This window comes from Xyrauchen texanus, chromosome 18 (assembly GCF_025860055.1).
Source record: "Xyrauchen texanus isolate HMW12.3.18 chromosome 18, RBS_HiC_50CHRs, whole genome shotgun sequence".
Lineage (NCBI taxonomy): Eukaryota > Metazoa > Chordata > Actinopteri > Cypriniformes > Catostomidae > Xyrauchen > Xyrauchen texanus.
This window is the reverse complement of record NC_068293.1, coordinates 43,068,550-43,088,139: the sequence shown is the minus strand read 5'-3', so window position 1 is coordinate 43,088,139 and position 19,590 is coordinate 43,068,550. Positions and strand designations below refer to the sequence as shown.

Here is a 19,590-nt window from a genome sequence, read left to right as displayed (position 1 = left end):
TGGGTCCAGCATTTCTCGGTTCTGCATGGGTACGGGTCCAAGCTTTCAAATAATTGACGGGTCCGGTTCAGACGTTTCCGGGTCTGTTTGTGTTCGAGCACCAATTTTTGGACCCGTGAAGACCTCTAGCACCACCACATCTTCCGTACTCTCCGTCTACCAGATTCGTTTGTTTGTGCCGCTGCTGCAGCTCCTCCATCTCCCGGAGTTCCTGGTCGGTGTACTCCAGTTCAAACAAATAGAGCTCAATCTCCTCTTCTCTTATATCGAAATCCTCTTCGTTATCTTCTAATTCGTGACCGGCGTTTTGGTTTCCTCTATCCTCTGCGCTTCCGTGTTCGTCACTTCTCACCGGAGCTTACGCTACGCCTACGTCATACACCAGAACTCGACTCTCTCGTGAACGCGCGGACGGCCGTTACCGGAAGCCAGTGATTAAAGTGTATAAAGTTATAAATATGGATGTTTCTCACACAAACGCATCGCTTCAGAAGGTCTTTATTAACCCCCTGGAGCCGTATGGATTACTTCTATGATGGATGGATGCGCTTTTTTAGGCTTCAAAATCTAAGGTACCATTCACTCCCATTATAAAGCTCGGAAGAGCTGGATATTTGTAAAATAACTCCGATTGTGTTTGGCTGAAAGAAGAAAGTCATATACACCTAGGACAGCTTGAGGGGGAGTCAATTATGGGATCATTTTCATTTTTGGGTGAACTAACCCTTTAAAAACCTAATCTATGTGGGAGAAAATTTTTTCAGTTCTCGGAACTGCCAAGATGCAACATATCACTTTTTTAAAAATGTCGCCACATTCACGTTATTTTCACGATTAGGCTGCTTATGTTACACAGTAATAACATTCTGACTGCTAATTTTAAATTAAAGTTCAAGTGTGTAATTTTTGCGCCACTAGTAAAACTAGTAGTACCCGCCCAAACTAATACTATTAGTTGAGCCAATGTCATTATGTTACGCCACTCATCACTTACCCTTTGTCAATCATACCTATATATTCATTGTCCCGCAGACACAGGATGCCTAAGGTGCAGTGGTGGTTCAATCTACGTCTCATGCTGAAGATGCTGGCCAAGTATCAGACGTCCTTCAACGAGTATGTGACGGGACGGATTGAACATGTGACTCGTCGCTCTCTCAGTATAGACACTGGGTTTTAAAAATGCACCGCAACCAGTTCCCCTTCTTCAGTCCAACCTGCCAGTCTTCTGTTAAAGTGGGTAAAAAAGCCAGATCCTTTAGTAAATAAAGGAGTGCGTGATGACTCCAAATTAGTGCCTAAACTGTATCATCCCGTGCAGCTTTAGTGATGTTTTCGGGGCCTGTAATTGCAAGCTTCCAGACAGCACGTTTACACTGTGGTGCATTTCGACACGGCCAAAGTTCAGTACATTAGTAAGTAAAGCTTTAATAGACAACACGGTTTAAAACAGTTTGCAAAAGTGCTTTATATAACACATAAAAAACATAAATGTCACATATGTTGAAAAAATTAAATAATAGATTAAAATCAAATTTAAAAAATAATTTAAGAAATAATTGTATTAAAAGCCACAACTTTTATCCTATTTTTTGACATATTAGCCACCTTATTTCCCATTCATCTGAAATAAATTGATTTTTACTAACAAATATCATGTTAAAAAAATGTTTTTGTTGCCATTTTATTTATGCATTTAATAACATCTGACCATTACATCAAAGCCAGCTTATGCTGTTCTCAGATCTCATTTAAATGGTTTGTTTCTAGTCATATGTACACACAGTTATAGTAACTAACTTGGGCTTAATTGTTTTGCTATTTTATAATAACCCATGCAAAATCAGTTGTTGTAAAAAAATTATATGTACATTTGTAGCCAATTTTAAACAAAGTATTTCTGTTGAAAATAAACTGGGAAATAAAGAAATGTTCCTAAGATATTCACAAATTCTATATATAAATAATTATATATAAATATCTAATTAAAAATCAATTATTTTAAAATAATCCATGTAAATTACATTTTTATTGTTCAATTTTTACTGTCACTTTTTATTGCCAATTTTAACCAATTGATTTCTGTTGAAAATAATGCTGGGAAATAAAGAAATTCACCCAAGATATCTACATATTAAAAGTGTGTATGTGTGTGTATGTGTATATATATATATATATACACACACATACATGCATACATAAAAATAATTAAAAAGTAATTCTTTAAATTTGGTTATTTTAAAATAATTTATGCAAAGTACATTTTTATTGTTCAATTTGCCGTCTTTTTTATTTTTCTTATTTTTTTGGTGACAAAAAGTTGTAAATAAAGAAATGTACGCAAGATATTCACCAATTCTATACATAAATCAAAATGGTCCTTTAAATTGTTATTTTAAAATACACCATGAAAAGAAAAACTGTAAATTTTAACAGATTTTTGTTGAAAATAAAGTAGGAAATAAAGATATTCACCCGTTCTAGATATAAATAATTATATATAATACATTTGGAATAAATAATTATTTTTATTTAAAAAATAATCCATTCAAAGTATATTTTTTGTTTCTTTTTTTAGTCGCTTTGAATTGTCAATTTTAAACAATGGATTTCTGTTGAAAATAAATAAAAGTACCCAAGATATTCACCAATTCTATACATAAATAATTAGATATAAATAATAAAAATTATTCTTGAAATTACTTTGTAATTTTAAAATTATCTATGCAAAGTACATTTTTATTATAAATTTTCACGGTCACTTTTTATTGTCAATTTTAACCAGTTGATTTCTTTTGGACAAAAAAGTAGCATATTTTTGTTGAAAATAAAGAAAATAACCCAATATATTCACCTATTCTAGATATAATTAATTATACATAATATAAAAAATATTATTTTAAAATAATCCATGCAAAGTATATCTTTTGTTTCTTTTTTTAAGTCACTTTGAAGTGTCAATTTTAAACAATGGATTCCTGTTGAAAATAAAGAAAGCTCTAGTGTACAGCTGATTGGCTCATGAATATTTTGAGGTGACATACAACTTCGACATTTCCAGTGTAGACGGTGTTATTCTTGGTACTCCTGTCAGTTTACATCGCTTTCTTAAATCCTGTCCTGCCAAATCTTTATTCCAGCAGCGTTTCATGAGGGAATTGGTTGTGATGTGTCTTTATGACAATACAGGATTCAGACCGAGAAGTGAATCTGGTGCTTTGATTGTTAAATGTTTGAACATGTACTAATTAATCAAGTGTTGTGAGCTTCAACTAAGTGACTAAAATGTTGTGTGCAATGTGAACATGTGACGCAGTAGTTAATACTTGTTGCATGCTTTAAATCTCTATTATTTAATATTCAAATAATGGGTTCTTGATCAATATTTATCATTATTTTACCAAATCAACAAAAGTGCCAGAACCAGGTATCGGAGCAGTTTAATCTCCTTTGCTTTACAGCGTTGTTTACGGTCGTTTATGCATTGTATTACTGTCAAGAAATAAGGAATTATTATTTAATTCTTTATTTTGCTGATAAGTACTCTAAATGTGCATTAAGTTGTTCATTCGTAAAAGTGTTTGTGTTTAAATCTGTCTCAAAAATCTATATAAAATGAATGTAATGATATAGCTGAATGTCATATCAAAATCACTTTTATCCTGCCATATCAGAATAATATAAATATATTAAAGTATAGAATAAAGTATATTTAAAAATACATTGTTGTGTTGTTATCAGCATGAAAACACTGATATGTGAAACTTCACTGAAGGCTTTGTTGTATTCACACAGTGAAAAATAGTGCCATAAACATTTACTGAGAACTAGAGGACATACAGGCAATTTTAAACATTCCTATGTGATAATAATAATAATAATAATAATAATAATGCATAAACATGTACTTGTAGGTCCTCCATTAATACGTTAGTTTATTTATCTCCTTAACAAACACTGAAAAGCTTAACCGAATTATTAACACACCACTTTACACTAAACCGTTATATTAAGTATTGTCTTATTGATATGTAATTGCCATAAATAAACAAATAATAAACACTGCATAGAGTATAGGCTTCGACAGAACTACAACTAAAAGAATCAGATTTACTGTTGTGAGGCTTTCATTTTCAAAAGCCGAATTTGAAGGCAAAGGGATCTGCAGGCCCCGTGTTCTCCTGTGAGGATGAGCTCTGATGTGGACTTTCCGTGCCGAATGAGAATGAAAACTCCTCCTGACGACTCTCGGCTTCATCAAACAGGAAGCCTGTCATGGAACAAAAAGTACACACTTGAGTACACACACACTTGAGTACACACACACTTGAGTACACACACACTTGAGTACACACACACACACACTTGAGTACACACACTCATGTGTACACACTCACGAGTACACACTCACGAGTACACACTCACTTGAGTACTCACTTGAGTACTCACTTGAGTACTCACTTGAGTACACACACTTGAGTACACACACTTGAGTACACACACTTGAGTACACACACTTGAGTACTCACTTGAGCACACACACACTTGAGCACACACACACACGAGTACACACTTGAGCACACACACACTTGAGCACTCACTTGAGCACTCACTTGGGTACACACTTGAGTACACACTTGAGCACACACTTGAGTACACACACACATGGGCACACACTTGGGTACTCACTTGAGTACACACTTGAGCACTCGAGTACACACTTGAGCACTCACTTGAGTACACACACACTTGGGTACACACTTGGGTATACACACACTTGGGTACACACTTGGGTATACACACACTTGGGTACACACTTGAGTACACACACACTTGAGCACTCACTTGGGTACACACTTGAGTACACACACACTTGAGCACTCACTTGAGTACACACTTGAGTACACACACACTTGAGCACTCACTTGAGTACACACACACTTGAGCACTCACTTGGGTACACACTTGAGCACTCACTTGGGTACACACTTGAGCACTCACTTGAGTACACACACACTTGAGCACTCACTTGAGCACTCACTTGGGTACACACTTGGGTACACACTTGGGTACACACTTGGGTACACACTTGAGTATTCACTTGACTATGTTAGATCATTATATGAATCATACTTCACCTGAGAACTTGGGTCCCGATCCTGGAGACTAAAAAACAACACATTCAGCTTTTAAAACATCCAGCATTAGTAACATAAGTCACATCGGCATTAAACACAAATATCAGAAATACCTTGTCGCTGAAATAGGAGCTAGTGAATGTAAATGGGGAAGCCTACAAAACACGGACACACAAATGTAATGACTGAACTCTCTTTGAATCTCGAAACTGCAGCAAACTTGTCATTTTTGAGGTTCACCTCTTCCTCTGTTGACCCCACGTCAAAGTCGCAGTCCAGTCTGGAGAACGCAGGTGTGCTTGGAGCTGAATTCACAGAGAAGAAAAAAGCAGGTGACTTGCTCTCCAAACTCTCTTGCCGTCCAGGAGAGGAGATGGGACTGTTGCTGTAAACAGATTAAAAGGTTCAGATTCAATTAAGCTGGTCTGACAAGTTAACGTGAAATCAAAATTGACCCCGTTTACTTAGCGTTCATAGCTTGTCATTAAAAAAACGAATATTTTGTCTTTTGTATACTTTTATTAAAATGTAATCACTTTCTACACCTCTGAAACAACTCTCCTTTTCAGATGACATCACAAATCCCTCTTACTTTTCAAACCCTGGCGTCCAATCATCTGACTCCATTCTGGTAATGCCCACTTTTCAATACAAGCCAATCAATTCCCACTGGAGAAAATGAAGTCTAGTTGAATTTTACTGGTTTATGTTGACTTTATTTGACGTATGAGCATTACAACTGATTTGTGATGCTCTTTTAACACAACGGGTTACTGCTTTTGGACCCAGATATTACATTGGATATCAAGTGGCAACCCAACATAGAATTGTTGTACATAAGTGTCCTTAACCCTTGTGTTGTGTTCGTTTAGTGATAACACATTTTGTGTTCCCGGTCAAATATGACGGGCCGGTAGAGGGCACTCGCTGCAGAAAACAAACAAATAAATTAAGTAATTAATAACCACTTGCTTGATGTAAACACAATAGGTGTTATTTTGAAGCTTAGTATATGGACAATGTATATAGTTGCTCCTACCAATAATGATTTTTAGCATTGGTGAAAGCATAATAAAGATGAGATAGTCATGTGTTATATATCGTTGGAAAGGTCTCAATTAGTACAATACAAAGACATAATTAGTTTCACTCAGAGGCCAAACTAGAGTGAGTATTAGTGTATGAAATTCCCACTACACACATACTGTAAATCGCTTGTTTGCAGTCACGTGATTGTTATGACACGCAAAATTCAGATGGAGGGCAGGAAGAGAAAAGCAGAATGGACGAGATGGAGGAAATGCCATACTGTACTAGTTTAGACACGATTACGAGAGAAATATATAAACAGAAAATCACAACATACGTTGGACGTGATCCTTATGTTTCGAAGTGGTTGAGTCAACGACCTCGGTACCCAAGGTGCTCCACAATGTCGTTTGAGTGGCATTTTTTTTTTTGTCCTCTGGATTAACCTAGCAACAAACATTAAACGCTGTGGCGCATCTCGATGTTAGCATTACGGTTGTTTACGTGATTAGGTTAACCGCTCTCAAAGGTCCGTCTAAACACCACTAAATACATGGATCATCACGAAACAAGACGGAGAAGTCCTTGCAATTGCATGGCAGGGTACGTTATTTACATTTGCCTGCAAAGACTTTGTAATTAGCTTTGCTCTCGTTACGTATTTCAAGGGTACAAACTCAAACAAAGAAAAGAAAAAACAAGTACTTTAATTTTACAAAGTACGGCTACAGCTAACGTTACATAAACATATCCACATAAGTTGTATTAACTTACCTTTGACAGTGTTCACTGCACACATGAGCATTATCCGCAGGTTTACAAGCCATTTTCCCAGCGTTTTTCAGTCAATTTCTTACATTTTCCCACTTATGCAGCGACAACTTTTGGTACACGATAAAAGCTCCTTGTGGTTTCTCGATTTGAGCAAACGTAAACTATGCAAAACATAGGCATTTTGAATTTGTGATAGTGCTTCCTATGTAGAAAATCACTTCCTGCCCTCCATCTGCATTTCGCGCTACAGCAACGCAGTGACGTCATGTGCAAACAAGCTGTATAATAAACAAGAGTGTCTTTTTGTCATGTTTTTCCTTATTACGTCCTAAAACATACGTATAACATGAATAATGATATATCGTAACTTACAGCAGACTATCCCGATTCAAATGAGCCCAAACATGACAAAATATGATGAGTAGATCTTGAAATACTCCTCAAAGAGTGTACATGGATAGACAATGAACAAAGGGGCGCTCAACACACACACGTGTGTGTATGTGTGTTGTGTGTGCACATGTCTGAGGACTTTGTGTGTCCGAACACACATCCACATACTGTATGTGCTATTCTAATTATTGGGATGCTCTTGGACACTAAATATTGCTGTTTTGTAGTCTGAATTAAAGTGAATTAAAACCAAACAAATGTAAATAAATATGTACTTTTTGTGTGTGTTTTCAGATACCATATGTGAACAAAATCAAGGAATTTTATTCCAATTGAGATGTTCATTGTTCATGCCAAAAAGTTGTGGGGGGTCGTTGTTCATGCCCAAAAGGGTTTTCAAGTGGAGGGAACACCAAACTAGATCCCGCAACCTTAAAGCCCAGGGGGCAGTCAAGGACCCCTTGTAGTCAAGGGCTCTGGGCACTGGCCCCATTGGTTAGGTCTGTAATCCGTCCTTGGGATGAGGGCGTGTCACAACCCGTCTCTGTTGACATGTGCCTAATTTGACAAGCTTCTACCAATCCATGATACTTGTAATGGACGCACAGCCTTTGACATCGATAACAAAAGATACAGTATGGGAAGTATCTTCTCTCTTTTTAAAAGTTAATAAGCCTCTTTATTTTTGCTATACTAACTATCTATGGTTAGTTGCACTGTGCTAATTGCATTTTGCATTGTTTTCCCCTGATGTCCATAACACTACCGGAACAGGCCTGTAGTCCATTTTGGTGTAGCAAACCACAGATCTGCATCATACAGATTTGCATGTATGGTCAGTTCTGTCATAAGCACTGATATAGTGGGGTCATACTTTAAGGAGAAAGTTGGGGTGGTCAGCACAGACATCATTCTTGTTGGTGATGAAGGAGGGCAGATGGCACCTTCACCAACTGCGTCCTCCACAGCTCCTGCTCTAGTCTTCTCCAGATCATCTCCATCCTTCTCCTTAATAGTCTCCACCATGATCTCGGAGTCACAGGAGGCAATTATATTTCCCTCCTGCATGAAATTATTCACACAGGTATTATTGAAGCATTTAGAAAACAGTTGTATGGGTTGTTTAATTGAAACAGTACCAGTTTGTTCACAGGCTCAGAGAAAGTCTGCTTTTGATCACTGTTGTGCATTTGATCTAAAGGAATAAAAGAAATGATCTTACAGTGCTTGACAGATACTGTACACTCAATGGGTTTTGTTCATGATACACAAGCAGATCAGATCAAAGCATGCTGGTGATTACCTCCAATTTCTGGTTTTGTCCATACGCTGCGACATAACGTGTCTGTCTGAGATTCACTCAAGTCTTTCATGCTTGCAGCTTGAGTCTTATTGTCTTCAGAAAGCGAAAGCTCTTTGATAATCATGTTGTGATCATTGGCGTATTCTTCAGGCATCTAAAATGTACAGAATTCACAATGACTTTAATGTATGGATGTTTTTTGAAAGTAAACTTTTGGAAAGTAAAGTCTTATTAAAACATTTTTCACACTCTCGATGTGTGTGTGTGTGTGTGTGTGTGTGGGCATGTTTATGTGGTTTACGAGGACAATTTTTTACATTTACATTTATGCATTTGGCAGACGCTTTTATAATAAACAGGAGTGAAAAATTTGGGTTTAGGGGTGGTTTAGGGGATGTGTTGGGTTTAGGGGATGTGTTGGGTTTAGGGGTTGTGTTGGGTTTAGGGGATGTGTTGGATCTAAGGGTTGTGTTGGGTTTAGGGGATGTGTTAGGTTTAGGGGATGTGTTGGGTTTAGGGGATGTGTTAGGTTTAGGGGATGTGTTGGGTTTAGGGGATGTGTTAGGTTTAGGGGATGTGTTGGATCTAGGGGTTGTGTTGGATCTAGGGGATGTGTTGGGTTTAGGGGATGTGTTGGGTTTAGGGGATGTGTGAGGTTTAGGGGATGTGTCGGGTTTAGGGGTTGTGTTAGGTTTAGGGGTTGTGTCGGGTTTAGGGGTTGTGTCGGGTTTAGGGGATGTGTCGGGTTTAGGGGTTGTGTTGGGTTTAGGGGTGGTTTAGGGGTGGTTTAGGGGATGTGTTGGGTTTAGGGGATGTGTTGGGTTTAGGGGATGTGTTAGGTTTAGGGGATGTGTTGGGTTTAGGGGTTGTGTTGGGTTTAGGGGATGTGTTAGGTTTAGGGGATGTGTTAGGTTTAGGGGTTGTGTTGGGTTTAGGGGTGGTTTAGGGGATGTGTTGGGTTTAGGGGATGTGTGAGGTTTAGGGGTTGTGTTGGGTTTAGGGGTGGTTTAGGGGATGTGTTAGGTTTAGGGGATGTGTGAGGTTTAGGGGTTGTGTTGGGTTTAGGGGTGGTTTAGGGGATGTGTTGGGTTTAGGGGATGTGTTGGGTTTAGGGGTTGTGTTGGGTTTAGGGGATGTGTTAGGTTTAGGGGATGTGTTGGGTTTAGGGTGGTTTAGGGATGTGTTGGGTTTAGGGGATGTGTTAGGTTTAGGGTTGTGTTGGGTTTAGGGTGGTTTAGGGATGTGTTGGGTTTAGGGGATGTGTTGGGTTTAGGGGTTGTGTTGGGTTTAGGGATGTGTTGGGTTTAGGGGATGTGTTGGGTTTAGGGATGTGTTGGGTTTAGGGTGGTTTAGGGGATGTGTTGGGTTTAGGGGATGTGTTAGGTTTAGGGGTTGTGTTGGGTTTAGGGGATGTGTTGGGTTTAGGGGTGGTTTAGGGGATGTGTTGGGTTTAGGGGATGTGTTAGGTTTAGGGGTTGTGTTGGGTTTAGGGGATGTGTTAGGTTTAGGGGTTGTGTTGGGTTTAGGGGTTGTGTTGGGTTTAGGGGTTGTGTTGGGTTTAGGGGTTGTGTTGGGTTTAGGGGTTGTGTTGGGTTTAGGGGATGTGTTAGGTTTAGGGGTTGTGTTGGGTTTAGGGGATGTGTTGGGTTTAGGGGATGTGTTAGGTTTAGGGGATGTGTTGGGTTTAGGGGTGGTTTAGGGGATGTGTTGGGTTTAGGGGATGTGTTAGGTTTAGGGGTTGTGTTGGGTTTAGGGGTGGTTTAGGGGATGTGTTGGGTTTAGGGGATGTGTTGGGTTTAGGGGTTGTGTTGGGTTTAGGGGATGTGTTGGGTTTAGGGGATGTGTTGGGTTTAGGGGTTGTGTTGGGTTTAGGGGATGTGTTAGGTTTAGGGGATGTGTGAGGTTTAGGGGTTGTGTTGGGTTTAGGGGTGGTTTAGGGGATGTGTTGGGTTTAGGGGATGTGTTGGATCTAAGGGTTGTGTTGGGTTTAGGGGATGTGTTGGGTTTAGGGGTTGTGTTGGGTTTAGGGGATGTGTTGGCTTTAGGGGATGTGTCGGGGTTTAGGGGATGTGTCGGGTTTAGGGGTTGTGTCGGGGTTTAGGGGATGTGTCGGGTTTAGGGGTTGTGTCGGGTTTGGGGGATGGGTTGGGGTTAGGGGATGGGTTGGGGTTAGGGGTTGTGTTGAGTTTGGGGGATGGGTTGGGGTTGTGTTGGGTTTAGGGGATGTGTTGGGTTTGGGGGTTGTGTTGGGTTTAGGGGGTGTGTTAGGTTTGGGGGATGTGTTGGGTTTGCGGGTTGCGTTGGGTTTAGGGGTTGCGTTGGGTTTAGGGGATGTGTTGGGTTTAGGGGATGCGTTGGGTTTGGGGGATCGTTGGGTTTGGGGGATCGCTGGGTTTAGGGTGCGTTGGGTTTAGGGGTGCGTTGGGTTTAGGGGTTGCGTTGGGTTTGGGGGATGCGTTGGGTTTGGGGGGTGCGTTGGGTTTGGGGGATGCGTTGGGTTTAGGGGGTGCGTTGGGTTTAGGGGATGTGTTGGGTTTGGGGGGTTGTGTTTGGGGGTGTGTTAGGTTTGGGGGTTGTGTTGGGTTTAGGGGTGTGTTAGGTTTGGGGGTTGTGTTGGGTTTAGGGGTGTGTTAGGTTTGGGGATTGTGTTGGGTTTAGGGGTGTGTTAGGTTTGGGGGTTGTGTTGGGTTTAGGGGTGTGTTAGGTTTGGGGGTTGTGTTGGGCTTAGGGGTGTGTTAGGTTTGGGGGTTGTGTTGGGGGGTTGGGTTTAGGGGTGTGTTAGGTTTGGGGGTTGTGTTGGGTTTAGGGGGTGTGTTAGGTTTGGGGGTTGTGTTGGGTTTAGGGGGTGTGTTGGGTTTAGGGGTTGTGTTGGGTTTAGGGGATAGAATCTATAGTTTGTACAGTAGAAAAATCATTGTCTATCTATGGAAAGTCCTCATAATGATAGATAGACCAACGTGTGTGTGTGTGTGTGTGTGTGTGTGTGTGTAATAACAATGACCAGGATTTTTGACACTTTTTCTGAAAGTCATGAAAATTCCCACCAGTGTCATTTCAAGCATATCTCAAATTCTGTTTTGTGTTTACTAGAATTCTATGCAGGAAAAATGACATTTTTAAAGTTTTTGAAATAAAATGATTGACTCCTTTGTCTTGCTAAGGCTAATTTCATAGCTAAATTTTACATAATTTGTTTCCACTTTTTGGATAATTTGGCAAAATGACAGCTTGAATGGAAATGACACCCAATAAAAAGTTATATTTGACCCTTGATATTTTTTTCTTTGTTTTATCTCATATTTCATCTCAAGCATGCGCTTTACTGACACTTTTGTCCACTTGGGACACTAACTTTTGCAAAAACTTTATTAGGGACAAAATTGATTGGTGTGGTGGAAATGACACCATAACTGTGGGACAGTCATAATTTTTAAGATCAGAACAATTTACATAATTTTCACACAAATATTGAAATGGTTTATTTACTCTTTGTTTAGATGATCATAGTTTTTAAATTAATCCATAATTAATATTGAAGGTCTGGGACAAGGTGAAAACAATAAAATATGTACAAAAAAAGGCATCTAAAAAGTACCAAATATAAATAAAGGCTTGGTGAAAAGTCTACAATTGAGTTTTAATGTGACCTTCATATAAAAACAAGAAAAAAAGTAATCTGTTTAATCAAAATCAACCCCTGGGATGAATAATGGCCCAAAGTTGAAGAAACACCCATATATGGTTTGACATTAACTATTGCCAATACTACAGCAACATTTAAAAGACATATGCTAATGCACTCTTTTCTCACGTAAGTGATTGGAAGACTAAACTGAGTAAACAAGTAAACATGAGAATACAGATATTATTAAATTCACTTCCAGATTCAGTATTCTCCCCACAGACTGCTTAGAAAAGTACCTGCATTCTGGGGTCTTGATGATAATCCATTTGCTCACATGACTCATTACTGTCCGTTTGTAGGGCTTCCCTGTCTTGGCACTTAGTATTTCTGTAGCTACTTAAAAAAAAAAAAAAAAAGGTTAATTAGGAGAATACGACTGGGTCTATGATGTGACGCTCATTTTTTGTTGTTGTTGTTTTTTTTTTTTTTGGTCCAGATTCATTCAATAAAGAAAAAAAACAATGCAATTCACACAAAACAGTTACTTGAATACTCCTCTTCTATGATGAGCATGTTATCAATTTCTGAGTTCGAAGTAATTTTGATATTTGATATAATGGAGGGGTTAAGTAAAAAATAATGTGGTGTAACCATCCGGAAATAGAGGTTGTGTGTGTGGACACCCAAAACAAATAAGGGCAGGTGCACAATCATAGTTCAGTGTAACAAGGAGACCAGCAAACTGCTAAATATGCTCCCATACAATTCAATAGATTCAATTGAAAAAATATACAAATAGCAATAAGCAGAGGGAGACCGATAATCGGTTTGACCAATATGTTTAACCGGAATTGAGTTTACCAATAAAGTTGGACACAAAAGACTTTGCAGTTTAAATATTAATGAAATGAGGGTCTTTGAACAAGTGTATATTTCAACTAAACTAGTCAAATTATTTATTTGGAGACTGTGCGTAAACTTGGTTTTGCAAAGCAGTTCACAAGAGGTTAGTGATAAATTATTAAAAGTGCTATAGCTGTACTATTTTTACTGTACTAAATCATAAAATGACCATAATATGTCATTAGAGAGTTAAGAAACATGCTAAGTTTAAATACTGGCTTCTCAGATAACAATGCTACAGACTGTATATTCTACTTTGAAGTTTCCATTCTGTTTATGTTTTGGTCTGTGTGATCCCACCCACTGCTCACTCACCAATAGTATTTCGACACCGCCGGGTTGCCAGACATTGAACAAGTTTGCAGGCAAACAACACTGTGTGCTGCAGCCATGGAAGCCAGCAAACGAACTGGATCAGAGATAACCGATTCCACCCGACCAAAAAAGCTTCGCCATCAATCTAAAAACCACCATGACCAGAGGTGTAGTAAACCAAGTATTCATATTGGAGACATTTTCAGTTTCACTCATTCTGGCAACCCACATGAGCTTCGAGTCTGGGACGGGTCAGACAAGTCTCCAATATTTTGAATTTGGACTGCAGTACCCATTTCAAACGCTTGTTGTCAATCTTACATATAGCAACTTTAAGTTGTTAATGTGCCTAAAAACAAGAATTAAAAATCATTCATAAATATTAGTTATCGGACACTTAACCACACAAAAATAATCATCGTATCGGGCATTAAAAACCAATATCGGTCGATATCAAGTAATAAGTCAAATAAATCTCTTAAGTATGGCATAAGTACTGCAGAATAATCTTAACGAGTACACTTGTCCACCTTAGCCCCTGGACATGGAAATCGTTAACAGATTGTTAAGGGTAAACCTATTTGGTCTGCTGTCTGTAAAGGAGGGACTCGAGCTCTAACTTCCCCCTTTCCGGACCACTTAACTTAAGTTAGTTAAGATTAATAATGGAGTGGGGGGGGCCTGGGTATCTCAGCGAGTATTGACGCTGACTATCACTCCTGGAGTCGTGAGTTCGAATCCAGGGCATGCTGAGTGACTTCAGCCAGGTGTCCTAAGCAACCAAATTGGCCCAGTTGCTAAGAAGGGTAGTCACATGGGGTAACCTTCTTGTGGTCGCGATTAGTGGTTCTCGCTCTCGGTGGGGCGTGTGGTGAGTTGTGTGTGGATCGTCGAGAGTAGCATGAGCCTCAACATGCTGTGAGTCTCCGAGGTGTCATGCACAACGAGTCACGTGATGAGATGCGCGGATTGACGCTCTCAGAAGCGGAGGCAACTGAAACTTGTCCTCCGCCCCCCGGATTGAGGTGAGTAACTGCGCCACCACGAGGACTTACTAAGTAGTTGGAATTGGGCATTCTATGATGGAGGATGAGAAGGGGTGGTGGAGGGATGCCGGAAGAATCATCACAGGAGTGAGGTAAGCAGCTGCTTATACATGCTTGCATTATGATTGACAGGACAAACATGACAAGCTCCTCCCAAACCTTTGTATAGAACTTCATTTATTATCTCTTAAAAATAACCAATGAAACAATTATGTTTTCAAATAAGATTCATATTTGAGAGACTTTTGTCCATTTAAAGTCATGTGGCGTAACCAACACGTGTTATAAACTAGATTTGTAAAAGATTTCTCGATTTTATCACCCCGGACAACTAATATCTGACAAAACAAATCTGCTGTAATGATAAAATACCTGTCAGCACCATCAGTGAGGGAGACTGGGTCATCTTCACCTATCAAAATGGAGGAAAGACGGTTTTAGAATAGATCACCAAAAAATGAAAATGTTGACATTTTTTATTTAGTAAAGATATTATATAAAAAATAAACTCAGCAAAAAAGAAACATCCTCTCATTTTCAACTGCTTTAATTTTCAGCAAACCTAACATAAATATTTGTATGAACATAAAAAGGTTCAACAACTAAGACATGTGTAAGTCGCTTTGGATAAAAGCGTCTGCAAAATGCATAAATGTAAATGTGACTAACAGAAATGGAATAATGTGTCCCGGGGGGGGGGGGGTCAGGTCAAAAGTACCATTCAGTATCTGGTGTGGCCACCTCAGTGCATCTCCTCCTCATGGACTGAACCAGATTTGCCAGTTCTTGCTGTGAGATGTTACTCCACTCTTCCACCAAGGCACTTGCAAGTTCCCGGACATTTCTGGGGGGAGTGGAGTTATCCCTCACCCTCTGATCAAACAGGTTCAAGACGTGCTCAATGGGATTGAGATCCGGGCTCTTCGCTGGCCATGGCAGAACATTGACATTCCTGTCTTGCAGGAAATCAGGCACAGAACGAGCAGTATGGCTGGTGGCACAGTCATGCTGGAGGGTGATGTCAGGATGAGCCTGCAGGAGGGGTACCACATGAGGGAGGAGGATGTCTTCCCTGTAACGCACAGTGTTGAGATTGACTGCAATGACAACAAGCTCAGTCCGATAATGCTGTGACACAACGCCCCGGACCATGACGGACCCTCCACCTCTAAATCGATCCCGCTCCAGAGTACAGGCCTCGGTTTAACGCTCATTCCTTCAACGATAAACGCGAGTCCATCAATCACCCCTAACCATGACTCGATTCTGGTAAGGACCTGCCTTACAACAGGCCTACAAGCCCTCAGTCCAGCCTCTCTCAGTCTATTGCGGACAGTCCGAGCACTGATGGAGGGATTGTGCGTTCCTGGTGTAACTCGGGCAGCTGTTGTTGCCATTCTGTACCTGTCCCACAGGTGTGATATTCGGATGTAACGATCCTGTACAGGTGTTGTTACACGTGGTCTGCCACTGCGAGGACGTTCAGTTGTCCTTCCTGTCTCAGGCGTCTCACAGTACGGACATTGCAATATATTGCCCTGGCCACATCTGCAGTCCTCATGCCTCCATGCAGCATGCCTAAGGCACGTTCACACAGATGAGCAGGACCCTGGGCATCTTTCTTTTGGTGTTTTTCAGAGTCAGTAGAAAGGTCTCTTTAAGTGTGATCTTAATTGCCTACCATCTGTCAGCTGTTAGTGTCTTAATGACTGTTCCACTGGTGCATGTTCATTCATTGTTTATGGTTCATTGAGCAAGCATGGAAAACATTGTTTAAACCCTTTACAATAAACATCTGTAAAGTTATTTGGATTTTTACAAAATTATCTTTAAAATACAGTATCCTAAAAAGGGCCGTTTCTTTTTGCTGAGATTGATATATCATTTTGTTTTCCAAAAATAACAGCATACAAGTTTGCAATGGCATGACATAATAAATAATGAAATAATGTCCATTTTTGGCTTAACTATTCCTTTTAGGCTCAACAGAGTTTAGGCCAGTGAAGCAGGAAAGTGTGACTGGTAAATTACCCAGTGCGTCTGTCAGTTCTTTCTCTTTCTCCATTATTTGCCCCTCAGTTGCCCTGATTCTTCTCTCAATTTCCTCATTCTCGGCTTGAATCTTTAGCAGTTTTTGAGCCAGTGAGTCTAGACAGTATCGGTCCTTATACTGCTGAAACACGATCATGTAGCTGTCGATTCTCTCCTGGAACATTTTCCTTCAAGAGTGACAAATTCCAAATGTGTTGGTGAAGATATTTTAAGATTGTTAAGTTAATTCATGTGTGCAACATTAAGTCATTTATAGGAGTGTATGACGTAGATACATTTATAAATGCACTAAATATTATGCTAATCTGGACCTACATGTCTTGATTATAGTTGTCCTGCCTCTTCTCAAGCTCAGCTTCCAAAGTAATTTCATACTGAAGCAAGAGACCACCTGATGGACAAGAAAAAAAGCAATATCTATATTATCCTCCGCTTGAGATATGAAACAATTTAAATATGGTGAGTGCAGGCTCACTTTGCCTTACTTTTTTGTGTTTTCTTTGATAAACTTCGAAGTGCCTTGTTTTTCCTGAATCTCCTCATCAAGTTTCCGATGGTCTTCTGAGTTGTGTTTATGTACTCCTTTTTCTCCTGAATGTTGGACTCGCAAACTAAAGACACACCAGACAGGCCAGAATCAAGACAAACAGGCTGAATTTTAATTTGAGAATTCATTTAATCAGCATAAAATTGGTCTTGATTCTATTAACTGTAAAAAAGCCATTTGATTAAAATAATGATTACAAATAGTCCACTAAAATTTGTGTTACTTGGCTCGAAAGCACATACAGAATGCACCTGGGCAGGGTTGCACCAGCTGTGCATAAGGTCTCACTTAAGTTGAGATGTAAAGTTCATACTAAGGGCTTAGTAACTACTAGATAGTCTGTATCTAAGTCACTGCTTAATTTGGTTGCACCACCTATTCTTAAGGCAAGACTTAACTAGTATGTCGTAAGCTCTCCGTAAAGTGATGCGTAGTCGCATAATATGACGTTTACCTGTATTATCCAATAAACAGCCTTCAAATTTGTACACAGAAGTGTTAAAAAGCCATGAACTTCAATTTGATCTTGTTACAGTTGATGCTCACGTAACTGTCAGCTGTAATGTATTATATCCCCATTAAAATGCAATATGTAATAATTTACTAATACGTAATAATTTTATAATTTGCCCAGTATAAATAACAATAGGAACTGCATCTAAAATAAATAAGGGGTGATAAATAAATACTAATACAACTTAGCTGTATGTAACTTAGCTGGTGCAACCGGCCCCTGTACTTTAATTTCAACCCACAATTAAAAATGGCTGCAATGGCTGCAATGCCAGCAACGCTTCGCAAGTTAGTTGTATGGCTTGTGAATAATTTTGCAAATAATCTAATGGCCATTGATAGGAAAAAGGTTCTCCACCCCTGCTTTTAAGTCATACGCATGTCAGTGGGCATGGCCATAAAGTTTTGTTATATTCGTGCAAGCATGGGCTAAATCTAGGTGTAAGTGTTTTTGGCGCAATGTCGGCCATGTTTGAAACACTCTTGTGAGGTTTTTCCAGTCATGCCAGTGCAGCTCCTATCTAGGAGTTGATTGACAGGCGATCTCTGAATCTAAAAGTTGATTGGTTCTTTTCACTGTAAGGCGGGGCTTCCTTTCTACAACATTGACTGCAGTTGGGCGGTGCAATTTCTCCCATTCATTTGAATAGAAGTGGCCCGTTGAAGGTTGTTATCTCAATATAGAAGATCTTTGGCTCAAATAATATACAAGATTTAACAGAATTAATGCAAGTGCTTTTATAACATTATAAACTTCAAATTTCTGCCTTTTAAACCCACTAAAAATTGGCCCCATTCACTTACATTGTAATTGCCTCACTGGAACCTGAGGATGAACCTCTCGCTTATTTAGGCTATTTATTTTTTTTTAAAGAAAAGGAGGGACGAGACAAAATTATTTTTGTGGTAATCAACATTATGTGACAAATGCTGAAAATTAAGCTCAACTTGTATTGAACCTGGTATATTCCTTTAACTTGCAAACAATAAATCAATGATGCTGAACATACTTTTAATTTGTTGTTTGATGTCATCCTTCCTCTTAGCAAGTTCTCGAGTCTCTATACCTGATTTTGATATAAGAAAACATAGATAAGCAAAAACAAGCATGTAAAATGTGTATTACATTAATGGGATAAACAGCTATATTATGTACCTAACTGAAGCAGCAGGTTGTCCAGTTGATTTACTGTCTGCTCCTCCATTCAAACCCTGATAAACAAACAAATAAACAAACAAACAGTGTTTTGAATAGCTCACAGACCACTTATACTGAACTTTATTAATCTAAAAAGTAGTGTATGAATGAAATGTGGCTTTAAAAGGCGGATATTGTGTTTTTTAACGAGATTTCAACGTGGCGCTCGAGCGCGACCGTTAGAGCGGGAATCGAGCGCGCTCTGTCCTAAGGTGAATCGGTTTGGAGCACTTGCGCAGAAGTACCTGCGCAGTGTTTCATATATTTCCATTGCGAAATATTTAGTTAAACGCTGCTGTTCCTCACTATGTTTTTGATTCAGTTGTATAAATTAGATGGTTTCTGGTTTCGCAGTGTACATTACTGATCCAATGTGAAGGAGTCTTTTAGGTGAACCAAATCAAAAGATTCGAGTTACTGGGATGAATCAAATTCGTCACCATAGAACAGCGTAAAAACATTGTTTGATTAGCCTAGTTTCCATTCATATGGACAAAGTGAAAATGCTTAAAAATTATATAAAATAAAAAAAACAATAGCGAAATTTGCCGTCTTCCTCTTGTTTCCATTCAAATGGCCTTTATTATGATTATAATTTTTTTTTAGTCAATGCCATCATTTATAACTTAAAAGTTGCCAGAGGGGGTACATTTTTTTATTTTACATAAAATTCAGTGCATTCAAAAGGCCTTTTATCGATCAAAATTGTGAGCGTGATGACGTCATACTAAAAAAAAAAACACTTTGAAGCATA

The 19,590-nt window shown here is 39.2% G+C and overlaps 2 protein-coding genes across 2 annotated transcripts in view; one reads left to right on the top strand and one right to left on the bottom strand.

Moving 5' to 3' along the window:
* Positions 1-2,591, top strand: part of pfkla (phosphofructokinase, liver a) — a 34,093-nt gene extending 31,502 nt beyond the window's left edge. Inside the window, exon 22 of the mRNA XM_052148066.1 lies at positions 1,033-2,591. Coding sequence (XP_052004026.1) covers positions 1,033-1,180 — 148 coding nt within the window. The 3' untranslated portion in view covers positions 1,181-2,591. The remainder of the gene's footprint in view (positions 1-1,032) is intronic.
* Positions 2,592-5,048: 2,457 nt separating this feature from the next.
* LOC127658670 (uncharacterized) lies at positions 5,049-12,630 on the bottom strand. Its single transcript, XM_052148079.1, has 5 exons — positions 12,559-12,630; positions 8,638-8,791; positions 8,209-8,529; positions 5,379-5,523; positions 5,049-5,293 (listed from the first exon to the last, which is right to left on the bottom strand). Exons 3-5 carry the CDS (start codon positions 8,400-8,402, stop codon positions 5,183-5,185), a joined length of 450 nt encoding a protein of 149 aa, XP_052004039.1. The 5' UTR covers positions 8,403-8,529; positions 8,638-8,791; positions 12,559-12,630; the 3' UTR covers positions 5,049-5,182.
* Positions 12,631-19,590: the final 6,960 nt, after the last annotated feature.

Coding starts and splice junctions, on each gene's coding strand:
- LOC127658670 (XM_052148079.1), bottom strand. CDS start 8,402: ATGCAGGAGGGAAATATAATTGCCTCCTGTGACTCCGAGATCATGGTG. Junction 5,524..8,208: donor ACCCCAACTTTCTCCTTAAA/GTATGACCCCAC, acceptor ATCTGTTTACAG/CAACAGTCCCATCTCCTCTC. Junction 5,294..5,378: donor TGGGGTCAACAGAGGAAGAG/GTGAACCTCAAA, acceptor CGTGTTTTGTAG/GCTTCCCCATTTACATTCAC.